The following is a 17,580-nucleotide window of genomic DNA, read 5'->3' on the forward strand; positions in this document are numbered from 1 at the left end:
TAAGTCGACCCCCCCCCCCACTTTGACATAAAAAATTCGTAGAAAATAAGAAACCCGCGTATAAGTCGACCCCCCCCTTCCGAAATCGATCGAGAAACTTCGTAAAAATTTTTTTTAAGTACTACATTTATTCAAAATCATCTGAGGAAAAAAAGTAAATATACGATAAAAAATACCTTGGTAAATAAACAAAATCAAAATCCTCCAACGTCCGATTCATGGTCAGATTCGCCAAACATTTCATAGAACTCTTCTGTCGTCATTGGTTCGTCATTATACATATTTTCAGTCTCGAACTCTGAATCACTACTAGAGCCTTCGTTGTCATTTTCCCTTTCAAAAACAGTATCATCTTCCGTGCCGTCTAGTTCGTTGCTAATACAACATTTTTTAAATGATTTTATAATCATTTCAGAGGGTATTTCGTTCCAAGCATCTTTAACCCACTGAGCAATTAATGTAATATCGGGCTTTTTAATGTTGCCTCCCTTTGTAAATAAATGTTGGTCGACCGGAACTAATCCACTCTGCCCAGTATTTTCTAACATTTACTTTGAAGGGCTTATTGAGGCAGACATCTAGGGGTTGAATGACGGATGTTAATCCTCCCGGAATTACGGCCACAGTCGTTTTTAGGTGTTTTGTCACTTTTGTCACTTCTTCAGAAAAGTGTCCACGAAAAGAATTGTATACTAAAAGCGAAGGTTTTTTGAAAGCTGCTCCCGGTCTTTTATCCCACACATTTTTAAGCCAATCGACTGTTCCGTCAGCATCCATCCATCCCTTTTCATGGGCGCGAACCAGCACACCTGATGGAAACACAACGTTTTTCGGTAAAGTTTTTCTTTCAAAATGATCAACGGACGATCTTTAAAAATTACTATCTGCATTTCTCTTTTCTTGGCGTGTTGGCGAAACTTTTTTATTGCTCGATATTGATCGGTTGTTCGGGGGCCGAAAATTCTTTGCTTTAATCGAAACGTGCTCTAGTTAAAGTATGAAACTCTGTGATTAGTTCGTCACATAATTTAAGTCATGAAATTACTTCAAGTAAGTGACTTATTTGATAAGTCGTCCAATTTGAGCGCGGGAAGAAAACAAGGGCATTATATAAAGAAATTTTTGAACTTCCGATTCTTTTAATTTTTTATGGCCCCACGTATAAGTCGACCCCCGCACTTTGAAGTCTTTTTTTTGTCCAAAATATCTCGACTTATACGCGGGTATATACGGTACTTCAAAAACTGAGAAGAAAGATGGGCTCCGGCGCAATTTAAACTCGGATGCCTATTGATCATTATTTACCTTTCCTGGTGATAAGAACTGATATTTCTGACATTTTATATTATTTCCTCATTTTTATTCTTTGGCCAGTCAAGGTCAAATATTTCATTTCCTTCTTCTTCTTTTTTTTTTTTTTTTTTTTTTTTTAACGTTCTTAATCGTGAAACAGATTTTTTCCTTGACAAAATATGTCAAATGTCGCAATTATTGAAAAAGTTTACATTCACTTCCATTTGTGAAGCAGTACCATATTATCTTCGATTACGAGCTGATATTGTGTAGAAAAAGGAAGTCATGAGCTGTCTACTTTTTTTTTTTAAATAGATTTCGTAATGCGCGGAGTTTATAAACCAATTATTCATTCGCTCTGATACAAACATGAAATCTTCTGATACGAATAACTAAATAATCTTTTTTTTTTTCCTGATAATAGCGACGAGGTCAGATACATATATACCAGGAACATTGCAAAAAATATTATTCAGAGATTATTTTTTTTAATTTCAAAAAGAAACTCTTGTAATCTACTAGTGATAATATCTTTAATTTATAGCATTATCTGATTTCTATAGCATATAAAATATCAGGAGCAGTCAATCGCAGTCACATAAGTTTTTTACAACAACTGTAATAACATGGCATGTTTACACAGCGTCTCTAAATGTGCTGCTTTAATCTTCGTCGTTTTATTGACACTGAACGAATGTAACTGTAAAACGATACCTCGTCATATTGACTTACTCTATGATCCCGACATGGGTAGAAATGTGGTAAGTACACTTTCTTACTAATTAAAGAGTAATTTTTATTTCATTTCTTTATTTGACTAAAATCACAACGATAAAGAATTCAACAGTTAATTTATCGTAGCTAGTCCCCGCTTAATAGAACTGCGTACAATAAAAATTACTCTTAATGCGTTTAACCAACGATTAATCAGCTAAAACTTAGCTAAACCGAAACAACGAAAAAAAGTCTTCTAAAAATCAGCTGCTCTCAATGTTTTTTAATCTTTCCAGCTCTTTAATTTTTAAAACTGGATACACATTTTATAATAAAAATGTCGCAGGTAACATTTGTTTTTATTATAAATGTTTATGATCAAAACAAATAAACTCTTTGTATAGCATAATAAAATAGTGAGTTAGTGAAATCAGCAGACAATTTCCATTGTGCACTCTTCAATAAATGGTGACGCAGTATACTAGTAGAGGCTTGTAGTCATTGGTAGTGTAGGTAATACAGAAAAACGTACAAGAAAATTAAAGTCTGGTATTCTTTTCAAAGCGTTTATTTTAAATATATTATAAACACTTATTTTTTTAAAATTAAAGTCCAATTAAATTATATTTTATTCAACTTCCCAGTAAAATATAATTTTTAATGGAAAACTAAACGGGTAATCATTTGAGCATGCTGGTATAAATTTAGAAGAACCCGGTCTTAGGTATGGCCCATTATTCTTAATCAAATATATTCGAGAATTCGTATTACAGATCTTTATATTTGGTTGGAATAACAGATTGGATTTTATTTAAAAACGATCAACTGAAAGTGATACTTTACTTAAAGTTCGTTCCTATTTTAAATATGGAATGGGCGGCAGGGGTCGCGGGTGAAATCCTCGCAGAGAAAACAACGCAAGGCGGTAATGTCGACGTACAAAACAGAAAGCAAGCAGAAAACATGTTAGCTCTAAACGATCACAGTACAAAACATCGTCATCGAAAGTAAAGCGGTTCAAAAATTTCGCAGTTTAAAAACATCATCGTCGAAAATATCGTAGTAAAAAATAAAGCACCTAAAAATCATCACATGACGATAACATCGCACACATGCGTTTTTCAAGCTTCACATGTTTTTTAATAGGTCGCATTTGGAGAACATGACAGTTATGAATTATTTTTCCGCCATTCTTCGAAGATAATGCTATATGGAAGTCAAACCCTACATTTACCTCGTTGATTTCTAACGCTTGTTTCGCTTGTTTCGCACTCTTTGTTTCCTTCATAAGCCATAATACATTGCAAATGTACAAAATAAATTGCTACACTTATTCAAGGGAAAAACAATCTAACACAGTAAAATAAAATCCAAGTAAACATTGCATATCGCATCGCAACATATCGATCGATTTTAAATAAACATGATCTCATTAGTTCAGCGCCCGAAGAAGAAATGAGATCACGACAGATAATGACATAACTGCCAAGACTTCCACCACAGCTCAGATAAGTGCAGATTACAACCTCGATACGTTAAATGTGCGGGATCACACAAAATAAGTGACTGCGTCGCGAAACAAATTAGAAACAGTAAACTATTGTAACCGCCTTGAAATTGGGCATACAGTTAATTACAAGTGTTGTTCAAAATTTCCAAAAGTTATTAGGAACAGCCAAAATACTGATAAAATCCCGCAGCTAAAAACTGATGGAAATAACACGAGTGTTACTAAATCATCCCAAGTTAATACCTCGAATTACTTATGCTGATGTTATACAAAATAAAAATGTGAACTACAGGACTGATTCAAAACCTTGGACTGAAACTAACAAAAAAAGTGATAAACCTGAAAAAAACCAACGGACATGGACTAAATATTTTTATGGACATTTTTAAGCTATTCAAAAAACTAAATAATATGCTTGGGTTAGTCTTTATCTAACATAATTTCGAAAATATTGGCTAAAATGCCGGAAATTAATGCTGCTGAAAACGCCACCGATAAACTGTTTATTCTGTTCAACCTATTTGAAGAAATTTTCACTGCTTATGAAAAATAATAAGTTTTGTGTTGTAATTCCCTGTCAGTATTATCTAATGTTCTATATTATAAATTTTCTGTCAAAAATACCTAATGTTTTATACTATAAATTTTCTATATTTTCTAGCAAATTCTTAATTAGTATCGACCAAAAAAAAATATGTTATGTGTTTTCTTCTGTGTTGTAATGTATCGAGTTCGTATTTGCTGCTTACATTCTTATCTGATAATTAGTTATCTTATGTATGTATATTTATGCAATTCAGTATCAGTATTTCTTTACTTCTACTCTCACTTGCCGAAAGACTCACACTTAATTATACTCCACCTTTGTTTTACTGTACTTAACTTTTCAGCTAACTTAGTCATCAGCTCGCAAGGCTTTATCCAGTTGCTTTCTCTAATTTTTGAATCGAACTTATTGCCGCTTTCATGTACAATTTTTAGCAAATCATCCTTTCTTCGGCACATTTTTTAAGCTTTACGATTTGCCTATTGTTATCTTTCAAAATTCAAAATTCTCTTAGATTTTAGCTTGCAGTTAATTCGCTTGAACATGTATTAGGGGAGTATCAACTTCGTTCGATAAGGGGGTACCCTGGTATTTACACCAGCATACCCCTGGTACACGATAAGGGAATATCCTGGTAAGGCATTCAGGCCAGATACCCTGGTGTTTACACCGCTCCCCTCCGTAACACAGATAATAATTTAAATGTCCTGTGTGACTAAGATACTTTAATTTAAATGACTAAGATTGATTTAAATGACTAAGATATGATAGCTGTAAGAAACAAACCTCATACCGTTATGGAACCACCGTAAACTAAATTTCTTTTGTTGACATGGTAGAGCCATTCATTAAAATGGATTTTTCCATTTGAATGAGAGCTCCTGCACAAATAACTCCAATCCTCAATTGTCCGGTGTGTGCCATAGTTGCCGAGACCAGACGAGCTAAGCTCTGTGTTGTGCATTCGTGAAGTGCACACTGGTTGAATGCCGGAATGAAAGGACATTTTTACAGTCCTCACAATCGTATTTCTTGAAGCCTCAGCAATAAACTCCAAACTTATTTGAGGCTTGAAAGGGTTTTCACTATTTGATGTTGATCGTGGTTAATCCAGAAATTTTTTATTGTTGTAAATTCTAATTTTTGCCAGAATCCTCGACCCGTGAAAGGGTTTCGTGTGAAGATCGTCTGTGTTGCCGAAATGTTTTGACCCAGTTTACGAGACCGCATTAAAAATCTTATAACTTTGCCATTCCCAATGCGGAAAAATATATATATGCATTAGAAGATATAACTAATGACGTGCATAAATTGCATTACTTGAATTCTGCTTAGACTCATCTGTATGAATTCTTCTGGGACTTCAGTGTTTATCTCATATGCATTTCAAATAAATAAATATATGTGAAAATTTTCATAGTGTAATAACGGGTGGCCATAATTAAACTGACAGTGCTCACAGTGTTCTGTAGCGCGATCTAGTATTTGCGAGAATGACGCCACATTTTGTAGGAAGGTTAAACAAGACGGGGGACGAAGGATTCCGCGAAAAAACAAATTAGTTCCAAAAGTCACCGCTAGGAGAATATTTGGCGCTGTGTAATAGAAAATAGAGTGTTAACAAATGCAAATTAATACGGAATAAAATTACCTTTTATTATGTACATTTTCTGATTTAGTTCAAGTGCAATATGGCAACACTTTTAAAAAAACGTAAAATCTACATAAACACAGATAAAGTCTCGTTATCTGCAATATCACGTACGTTGAGCAGAAGAAGAAGTTCTTTATTCAAATTTCACGTTACATCCATTCGCACAGTGCCAGCTGCTTGGGTTTTAAAAGGCAATGTGTTACGTTTCGAATCAATCGGATTGAAAGTTTATGTGCTATGTCTCCTTCTTTAGTCGAGTGTGGGTTATTGGTCAAATTCTTTTACCTCAACCAGTGCAACGCGTCAGCCGCTCTTCGTGCTTTTAGAACCCAAAAAAAGTCCGTAAAGGTAACGGTCCTGTGTCAGTTAATGGGCTAAGAGCAATGGTTGCGACGTTTGAGAAAACAGGTTCTCTGAAGGTTCAGTCAGGCAGAGGACGAAAACCTGTACCACAGGATACAATCGAAGCAGTTGCCACGGCGATTGTCGACAGAGGACCAGACAATATTGCTGCCACCTCTAGCGCTCCTGGAGTAGCTCGGAATATGGATATGCCTTACAGTACGGTATGGAAAATCTTACGAAAGATTATCAACTTCTATCCATACAAGATCAGCCGTGTACAGGAATTACTGTACCCCGACCATGACAAGCGATTGACTTTTGCTCTCACCTTTCTTGCCAGAATGGAGGTGGATGATGCTTGGCCGTGGAAAATCTTATGGGGAGACGAGACCCACTTTTACCTGAATGGAACTGTGAATACCCAGAACGGCCGAATTTGGGATGACAAATCACCACATGCAGTCACAGCAATTTCCTTACATTCACCAAAGGTAACTGTTTGGTGTGAGTTCACAGCGGAATTTATCGTAAGTCCATTCTTCTATGAGAACATTACTCCGACAGAACCGGAAACATGTTCTGTTACCGGAGAGAAATATCGCCACATGTTGAACAGCTTTGTCATTCCGGCACTTCAGCAAAGACAATGCCTGGGGGAAATCATTTTCATGCAAGATAGAGTCCCTCCACACGTTGCAGTACGGGGGCAACAGATGCTACGACAGAAATTCACAACAGAAAGAGTCATTAGCCGCTACTTTCCAACTACATGGCCACCTCGGTCGCCTGATCTTATCCCATGCGACTTCTGGCTATGGGGTTACCTTAAGTCCAAGTTCTATCAAGGCATATACATATAGCAGTTACTTTAAGTTTTGATAACAATTTAAACCATGTCCTGTGTGTATCCTTTGATTCACAATATTCTCTTAAAATGGAGGACTATGCAAGTTAAAAGCACATGAAAGAAAGCATTATAGAAAGCTTACGGCCTCGCTGAACGTAAGAATTAACACCAGTCTGTTCGGAAAGAAGCAATATTTGTCTGAAGTCGCAGCTTCTGCTTTGGCCGCTCGAGATTGGTAAGTATGCAGCATAAGTGCTCAAGATTAAGCGTGTAGCATAAGTGCGTTGCAAATGTGTAGTATATGTGCGTGGTAAGCGTGTAGCATAAGTGCGTTGCAAACGTCTAGTATATGTGCGTGGTAAGCGTGTAGCATAAGTGCGTTGCAAACATGTATATGTGCGTGGTAAGCGTGTAGCATAATTGCTTGAGATAGGTAAGTGCGTGTGTCTTAATAATAATTAGTTTAGGAAGCAACTAACTCTCTTGTTTGGAGCGATTTGACTTTTGATAACTGGAAGTTCCAAAGCAAGTCGTATACGTCTAAAATTGCTATTCTCGAGAAGAAATTAACCTTTTAGTTATAATTCATTAGACTTCGACAAATAACGTTTGTTGAATTTTTAACTCTGTGGTTGCCTGGAAGTTGACTGTAGCCAGGGATTTAACTTGCCCGAGAATCCATAAAAACTTTTAAAAGCAATTAAATAGCAAAGTTGCGTACTTATGTACAATCGCATGCGGTACTACTTTAGTAGACGGTTGCACGGATTTTTGGCGATTTACGTTGCGGCGGTTTTTACAATCGTCAGCCATCTTGAGAAACGCTGTTTTTACGTATTTTACGCATAGTAAAGTACTCGAAACTTTAAACATTAAATATCGTTAAAAATAATGGATTAATTATTTGTTGAAAACGTCGTTTGGTACTATGCGGTTTTGAGGGCCGTAAAAAATCGCCAAACTATTTTTGATGCCAGTGCTACCAAAAATAATTGCGGCAACCCTAACGCAAGAAAGGAAGTATAATAGTAAATAACTATATAAAGATTGATGTTTTAATTTAGATGAAAAGTTAATTTCATATAATACTTTTTATTATTATAATTTATATAAAAAAGGCTAAACATGACTGAATGGAAGTATAAGAGTAAATAACTATTTCAGATCATTATTATAATTTATATAAAAATTGCTAAACATAACTGAATGGATTCCTGCATCGCTATTTCGCTACCGAGTTATCTCGATGTGTACATAGATAAAGTCAAGGGTGTGCGCAGTGCCATTTTTGTGCGATTCTGGGATTTTTTTTGAAGTGAAAATAGGTCGATGTGTACATGGATACCCAGTATGTGCAATTCTTAAAAACGCGTTAAGCAGTGAATAATTCTGCACTTTACCCAAAATTCTATTGCAGACTTTTCGTCATAGGCAATTCCCAAATTGTTAAAGAGGATATCAAAATATTCCATAGGATATCAAAAAAGAATTTAAAATCAAAAAAGGATTTAAAAATTAAACTAGTATTTTAATGGCGTCTTAAGAAATATAGAACTATATAAATCGCAATCTGAAATCACTGCTTACGCTAGATTTGGCGCGTTGTAAAATGGGCGTTTGCTAGATTTGGCGCTTTTGGGCACACATTTTCGCTGCAATTTTTTTACGGTCCTCAAAGCGGAATAGTACCCGTCGTTTTTTTAAGATGGCAGGCAAATGTAAATAAATACATTTACTACGAGTATAAAATACTAAAGTAAGGTTAACTTATTACTTTCATATAGCAAAGAAACAGAATAAAGAAACCGCTATAAAAACATTGCAATAACGTTTAATTGGATTAAAATATTACTTAAATTGAATATCGAATTAAAAACATCATATCAACGTTTAAAAGAATTAAAATATTACTTAAATTCAAATCCTTTAAAGTAAGTTTTATAACATATAATTATTTAACACTAAAACATATGTGGCAATAAATATCTCGGAAATTTTTCAAAACAGTGTATTAATTTTATTAATAAAAATTGAAGTATACAATTATAAAGTAAAAGAAAAATATGTACTTTCATTTATTTTTGAGTATTTAACCTGTCGTATCTTGATAAGTATCACAAAAAGATCGGAATCACAATTTAAATATCAATGAAAAAAATTTGAAAATGTAATATAATTTTTAAAATGTAATCTAAGGCAAAAAATTTGAAAAATGTAATCTAAGGAATTCGAAAAGATGAATAATAAAATTTTAAAATACCGCGGTAATCCACAAATATTCAGTAACCAATCAGGGAGCTGATTACAGCTTGTTAATGCACAAATATTCTGTAACCAATCAGGGAGCTGATTACATCACGAATGGAATTAAAATTATTTAAATAATCATACATAATAAAATCATTTTTTAAAAATGCAAAATTAAATTGTGTTTTAATATTTAACAGCCATAAATAATGTTTAAAACATTAGATTAAATTTATAGATATTAAAATTAATTACTTTTAAAGCAAGGTGACGTGATTGATTACATCATCCACAACATAAAATTATATAAAATATCATAAACAATAAAAATTTTACTTCAAATATAAACGCAAAACTAAATTGATTTTTAATATTTAGAAGCCATAAATAATACTTAAAACACGGAATTTAGGCATAATAAAACGCATTATTTTTTAAATAAAATGGCAACAAAGTATCGGTTACCATAAATAACTTGTCAGCAACGAGTTTACCATAAGTCGTATTGCTCGCCAAAAAAAATCGCCAAACTCCGTGCAACCGTCTACCAAAGTAGCACCTCGCATGCATTTATTTTTAATGTAACATTTTGCTTACATATATTTTCATTTACAATTTTGTAAAATAAATTTCGTAAAAATTACCAAAAATACAGACTCTAAATCCCTGTAGTAATGTTTAGTAAACGCTTACGTTCGTTCTAAAAAATAAAATACACAAAGCTTGTCTTCCAAACGAAAAACACTGATCTAGATATTTAAAGTTTGATATTAGGTTCAGAGGTCATACACAAAATGGAGAGCGAAATGTTTGCATTTGTACGCAACTGAAAATGAAATATCATTTTAGAAAAAAGATTTGCAGTGTTAATATATTAAGTAACAAGCATTGTAATGTAGGCTGTCGTGAAAAGTATTGATCAATATATTTTTTTTCCAAACCGAGATCTTATTTACAGAACTTTATAGAATTCATGCTCCAGAAAACAACGGCGAACTTCGGTACTGGAGCGTAGTGAAATGATAACATTATTCATATAAATTAAAAATTAAAAAATGCTTTTAATGTAGTGAATTTTTCGTATTATTATTATTAGAATTTGATACTAAAGTAATAAAATTTCATAAGGTTATTAATAACTTACATTTTTAGCAACTGAAACTTATGCGAAAATTCTTTAGGCATATGAAATGCAACAAAAATATATATTCATATTTGCTACACTAATTAATTACAAAACCATATCACTGAATAACATTAAAGGGGGAAAAAATCAGTCTCGAAATATCCTAATTTATTTTTTAAACGACCCCTTACGGAAAGCCAAAAATTATGTTAGAATCCAAAATTTCGAAATACATCTTATGTCAATCCCGACTACATAATTGTAAATTTCTGAGCTTACTCATTTTGGAGTTGGGCGAGATACACACATACGTACATACAGATATCACGAAAAAGATCTCTTTTGAATCCATTGTAAGTGCATTTTACAATCCGTTTTGGAAAAAAGCGTACTTTATTCTGTCCGTACGTACAGAGGTCACGCAAAACATTATTCAAATGAATTCGAGAACGAATTTATATTTTCGTTAAAATACGATACCCGAAATTTTCCGCCATTACAATACTCCCTTGAAGTAAAAAGCAAAATATTGAATATTTTCTACAGTCAACAGTACGGAAGTATACTTTTGATTATAGTCTGAAAGTATACTCCTAGCATCAACAGTTGCGAAAAAGGCTGCCTAAAGACTTTTGTTGGTATGATGCATAATGTGTAATTTATTTATTATATTAGTAAATATATTTTTTTTTAAATTCTTTTTTCGTTTAGGTTTTCTGCCTTTAATTTTGAGGTAGAGAACCTAAACGAAAAAAAAGAAATAATTTTATTTATTCTCGTGGCATTCTTCCCTTTGTAATGGGTTCCGTTTTATATATGGTGCATCTGCAAAGTTTTAAAACTAATTATTTTTAACAAACTTAGCATATCTGTCAGACAATAATTCATAATATTTACTGCTATGACATCTCAATTTGTTTTTCCTAAAATGTCCTCTGTTTTACGGACAAGATTTTCTGTGCAGTTGAATCTGCCGTCATAATTTCGAAAGCAGAGCAAAAAATAGCAACAACGTTCTGCTATAAAGTAGGAAATATAAGAAATAAATAGATAGAAATTAAATAACAACAATAATAATAATAGGAATTAAATAACTGTGTGAATGTGGCAAATGTCAACAGAGTCGTTCAAGGATTTTACATTAAAGACTGAAAATAAGAATATTGTTTTCTTCAACTTTCAATTTTGAGCGAACTTGTTTTTAAACATTGTGTATATAATATAGCGGTTCTCAACCTTTTGACTAAATGCATGCCACTAAACAAAAATTGAAAACGTTTAGTACCACCACTACAAAGTACGACTACCACCACCACTCTCGAACAAAGCTTAGATCGTATAAATTTACGAGTGTTAGAGAAAAAACTCAATCAGCATGTTTAATTTTTGAATTTAATAGTTAAAAATACTTTGCTTCTTTGCGTACCACCTTACTTTTCTCTTGCATACCATTTTTTTCTGATGACATTTTCGTATTTTCGTAGTTTTCTGTGATATCTAGATATTATTAAGCAAATAAGGTAAAAATAATCTGTTCTGCGCAAGTATGAATATGCTTTTGGATGACATCATTCTCTGTCGATAATCACTATGGATAGGTTCATGCGTGCGCAGAGACTAACTTCCTGTTCTATAGCCAAACGAATATTATTGCGTAGAAGAATTCGAACTGATCCAGATGAATCAAACAATGAAGTCGTCATGCATTTTCGCAACGAGCATGGTTATGTTATTCTGCTTACCTAATTGATAACTTATGGATTTTGCAGGAGGAGTTTCTTAAATGATTTCACTATTGTCTAATCGTGCATTAAAGGCATATGTATTAGGGCTTTAACTAGCCAACAGGCAGGGCCGTCACATTCGCCAGCTAGATAGGCCTCTCGAGCATAATGGCCGTTTATATTTCATTCTCATCCCTTTATATTTCATTTACATTCCATTTCTATGAGTGATTGTCGCAGAGGTACTAGTGTATTGTTTTGCTCGTGGACCCTTAATAATGTAAAGAGGGCATAATACTGCCAGCAAGGCATTCTAGGAACTGGAATTAAGGTGACCGAAGGATCACAGCGTTCATATTACTAATTTACGCGTTCAATAATATGAATCGTTCTGCAAATCATTCCATACCTGATCATACAAAGCCGTATTATATGAAAACTTCGATCTCATCTCTTATATTTTAGCTTAACGGTCACAAACCGTTACCCCTGCCATTCGAAATGTAAAAATTATTCAAATGATTGAAGCTATGTAGTTTTCTTAAACAGAAATATTTATTTGTAAGTGCGTATGATATGTAAACTAACTCTTGCTAGTTAAGTTTGACATCAAAACTAAATTATGCATTATTTGCTGAAATTTAAATCAGCTGGAATATCTTGCTTCTTTTTCTCCCCCCCCCCTTTTTAATAAATATAATATTTACATTTTCTAACTTACTAAAATCTAATTATTCGTTTTTACTTCCTTGTACGAAGTAAAAAGGAAGTATCGTAATCGTGACAAGCTTCAGGCAGCATATTTCAACGAATATATCCACTTTGATCGCTTTCGAATGCAATTTAACGATGTTTTTGCTTGATATCTGTACGTAAGGACAGAATAAAAGACTCTTTTCCTCAAAAAAAAACTAAAAAACTGCTTTAAAATGAATTCTGAAGAGAATTTTTCGTGGCGTCTGTACGAACGTATGTACGTACGTGCGTACGAATCTCGCATAACTCAAAAACGAGTAGCCCCAGAACGTTGAAATTTTGTATATAAGACTACTATAACGTGTAAATGTGCACCTCGTATTTTGGTTTCAATCGGCCGCGCCAAACGTATATAAATATATTTATAAATATATCCACTCTGTTACCCGGCTCAGTAATCTCAGTTTCTTTACTCTTATATGTTTGTAAATTGTACATTTTTTGCTTTAAAAATGATTTAATTATGTTGTTTTTATCTTCCGGTTAAGGGTTTATGCCTTTAGTAAATCTGTATGCAATATTTTTAGAATTATCAACAATTTTAAAGTTGTCTAAGTGCCGCTAAGCCTTTTTTTAATGGCGGCCATTGATGTTTACATTTGAAACAGGAGACTAGTGGATTTGTTGCCAATTTAGAGAAACTTAGCTTCGCAACAACAAAGATAACGCCTTCATTTATTATTTAAATCATGCTTAATCCTTTCTGGAATTGTCGAGGAAATAAGCGTTTAAGATTTACTTCGTAATTTTTAATATAGATATTTTGAGTTTTTATGTATTTTTGCCTTCTCGCGAAGTGAGAACTGAATTAATTAAATGAGAAATACTCAATCGTCTGTGAAAAACTGTTTTTTTTTTTTTTTTTTTTTTTTTTTTTGCTTAATTTCTTTTATACATCATTCTAGCTTTATTATAGTATTTGAATAGAACATGTGGCAACGATTAGATAATTCTATTCTTTAAATGATATAAATTTTGTGCATTATGAGTTATAATATGAACGAAATATATAAGTTAACTCTTATATAATTATTCGATTATATAACAGTTAACTTAGTTTCCGTTATATAATTATTATATAAGTTAACTGTTATATAATTATTAATACTGTTAAGTGAATCTAGCGCTAGAGTGTCGCTATGGTAAACAAATACTAGAGTGAATTTTAAAGAATGCATTTATTCTATTGTGGTTTATGCGCTGTCGGCGAAGTAGATTTAATTCAATCCAATAAGTTTAAATGAAACGCAAGAAAAAACGCGTATAATTTAATATACGCGAAGGGAAAACTGAATTAATTGAATGACAAATACTCAAACGTCTGTGAAAAACTGTTTCTTTTTTTGTTTTGTTTACTTAATTTCTTTAATACATAGTTCTAGCTTTATTATAGTATTTTAATAGAACATGTGGTAACGATTAGATAATTCTTTAAATGATATAAATTTTGTGCATTCTGAGTTATAATATTAGTCAGCCAAGATTTTACTTCATTTTCTTTACTTATAGATTTACTTATCAAATTACAAAGCACTATGGACTTTGTTTCTGCCAAAGCAGGTAGACTTTGCGTGTAAATAGGTTTTACTCTTGTGAAACGTTTCAATGTACTGCAAATTGTTTTTTTCATCATTTTACTTGCCAATTATTGCTTATCAAAAGAATAATTTTTATGAAATTTTAAAAATGCCTTACAATACACCCTGCAAGAGATGGCGCAACCAGGGCTCCAGTCAACTAAAATGCTTTTGATCACTCTTAATAGATAGCGCCATACGAGTACCTCTTTTGTTCAAAGTTTACTTATTCTACGGACGGCGGCACAGGAGCCTTCGTTGCTAGTAATCTCTGAGTTCTAGCACAGCATGTGTACAAGTACTTCCATATTATTCGATACAACTTACTCGATTCTTCAAGCATTTAAAAGTCAAGTATTATATATTGGTAAAGGCCGTTAATGGTCGATTGCCTCTTACTAAGTGATAAGACATAGACATAGACATAATTATAATATGAACGAAATATAATAAAGTAAACCTAGCGCCAGAGTGTCGCTATGGTAAACAAAGTGAATTTTAAAGAATGCATTTATTCTATTGTGGTTTATGCGCTGTCGGCGAAGTAAGTTTAATTCAATCTAATAAGTTTAAATAAAATGCAAGAAAAAATGCGTATAATTTAATATTCCGTGCAAGGAAGTCATGTGGTGTACCCATCAGATTTTTTAAGTATGTTAAAACTCTATAAAATTTATTATTATTATTATTATTATTGTTTATTCAGTTCCATATATAAACGTCAAAGTATATCTTCATAAACGTCACAGTTTGTTTAAACTGAAATGTTCTGAAATATTAGGGAAAATTGGTTATAGGATTCTGCTGTGCAATGTTAGAATACTAATATAAAAATGAAAAAATTCCGAACTGAATTTTCAGCCCAAATTTGAATTTTACAGTTTAGAACTTGAAACTTGAGCTGTGAATAGACGCCTAGAAAACTATTACCGAAAAAATAGGGACTGTGAAAACATGTATATCTGAAACCTACAAATGATTTGTGCATGAATCATATATGTTGTATGAGAATTTAAATAGACTGATTATGCTTGGATTTAAATCCTTTTAGGTTATAACATAGTCAAATGATCAAGACATGTTCTAGGCTAAATAAATTTACTTTTATATATAATTACATTCAGATTACATCTTAAAAAAAAAAAAAAAAAAAAAAAAAAAAAAAAAAAAAAAACTTTAAGATACATTTTTTTCTACAACGGGTCAAGCAACTCACCACGTCGTTTCTTTTCCTTTTGAATACCAATGCTCTCTTTTACTCCCACATACGACCGGGGAAAAAGTCCCCACCCCCCGTCTGGCAGAAACGAGAAGGTTTTCTGCATGGGAGGTAAGAATAAATTTTCTACTTTATTTCCTACCTCCATGGTTTTCTGCCCTTTCTCTGAGGGTGAAGCTAAGCCAGAGGAGTTCTCTTCCTGTCCCCACGTTTCTTGAGAAAAAGGGAACGTTACAAGGTTTTGTTAATGTCATCATTGCTTATCAACTTATCCTGATCATGTCATTGACTCAGGCCATAACGTTTATGAAAAATCTGATAAACTTTAATATTGAGATTCATACAGCGTAGTGGGGGGGGGGAATACCACAAATTTTTTCTAAATGATTAGATTCCAAAACTGTTTATTTTTGTAACCTAAAAAACTAAAGTGACAAGCTGTACATGAGTTGGAAAAAAAATGAACTTTCCGGAAATTACTCTTAATTTACACGTGAATTTCTTTAGTTACATAAATGATAATAAGGTAATAATGAAATGTATGCCATTCTCACATCAACATGCTTTTTGTTATTGTCTTCAATGAAGTATCCATATAGTTTCCTTGATCATACAGACTTGTGAACAAATGTTGATCCAGTGGAGTAGCGAGCATAACTGGCGCCCTGTCTCGCCCCCGAAAAAAATACAGTGATGTGATGAAAATCTTGTTTAGAGACCATTTGACGCCCCTCTGCAAACGGCGCCAGGGGCATCATACATCATCTTGCCCCCCTTCGCAACGCCACTGTGTTGATCGGATATACAGATTTTAAATAATCTTTTTACTACTAAACCATCCCAACTGGTACTGATGCCCGGGCAGCTGGATGGCAGCAAGTCCCAATGGATGTTCTAGATAATGGTGGACGTGGTGCTGTACTGATTAACCAATATGGTAAAGGAACAGTGCCCACGTCCTCCGTCACTCACTACTGAACAGTCAAAGAAAAAAACTCTGTTAGTTAGGATCTACTGGAGGCCTAAGCGGTCAACGGAGCAGTATCATACATTGGATCTATTACTTCTATTCTGAAGTCTAAGCGCCTTCAGAAAAAGCCCTTTGTTCAGAAACGTTCCACAATAATATTTTGGCAAATCCGAAGCTGAGAGATTTTCTTTTCCATTCAATGTATAACTTGTTAATGTAACATTAACAGGAGTAGAAACTCATCTGTAATCATGTCGATCACTTTATTATATTTATTTATTTTTTCATTTTTGCATAGAGCTTACTGATTTCAAGTAAGGGTTACCCTGTAGAAGACCACTATGTCCAAACTAAAGATGGATTCATATTGTCCATGCAGAGGATCCCTCACGGCAAAGTCAACAAGAACACTGGGCCGAAAGATGTGGTATTCTTACAACATGGTCTCCTCTCTGCTTCGTCCGACTGGGTCATAAATTTTCCTAACGAGAGCTTAGGTAAGTGCTTCATTATCAATCCTTAGCAAAAAAAAAAAAAAAAGTATATGCATACACACACACACACATATATATATATATATCTCAAATACAGTTTTCCATTAATTTCAAATAAAGTGAAAAAGTAGTGAACATATTTATTATTTAAAGGGACAAAGTTAAAAACCTAAAAACATAGTTCCCCCCCCTAAAGAACTAGATACCAGTATTGTTGTTCCATACGTATATTACATAGATAGCTATGGAATAATCATTATAGAAAAGATCACAATCTCTTTATTGGAATTGCTGTAAGTTACTCGTTGGGAAAAAATGGAAGCCCCATTCTGTATCTTTTACCGGGGACAATTTTGTATGTTTACAGTTTAAGATATTTAAAGACTGGATGTATTTCTTGCTTAGGCCCAAGTATTTCTTACATCGACTAAGTCATCAATTTTTTAAAAAATTCTTCATGCACAAAAACTGACTTGAAGATACTTAGGATAATAACGAAGCAATTAAAAAATCGTACAAAACTGTCCAAAATTTAATTGCTCTAGAATTACATTTGT

At 33.2% G+C, this 17,580-nt stretch overlaps 1 protein-coding gene across 1 annotated transcript in view; it reads left to right on the forward strand.

The window, feature by feature from the left end:
- Positions 1-1,870: 1,870 nt before the first annotated feature.
- The window catches only part of LOC118186245 (gastric triacylglycerol lipase-like), a 57,921-nt gene continuing 42,211 nt past the window's right edge, over positions 1,871-17,580 (forward strand). The window contains exons 1-2 of the mRNA XM_035356335.1: positions 1,871-2,054; positions 16,828-17,026. Coding sequence (XP_035212226.1) covers positions 1,920-2,054; positions 16,828-17,026 — 334 coding nt within the window. The 5' untranslated portion in view covers positions 1,871-1,919. The remainder of the gene's footprint in view (positions 2,055-16,827; positions 17,027-17,580) is intronic.

Source organism: Stegodyphus dumicola, chromosome 4 (genome assembly GCF_044657685.1).
Source record: "Stegodyphus dumicola isolate Sdum_Otavi_A_Nest chromosome 4, ASM4465768v1".
In the NCBI taxonomy this organism is placed as follows: domain Eukaryota; kingdom Metazoa; phylum Arthropoda; class Arachnida; order Araneae; family Eresidae; genus Stegodyphus; species Stegodyphus dumicola.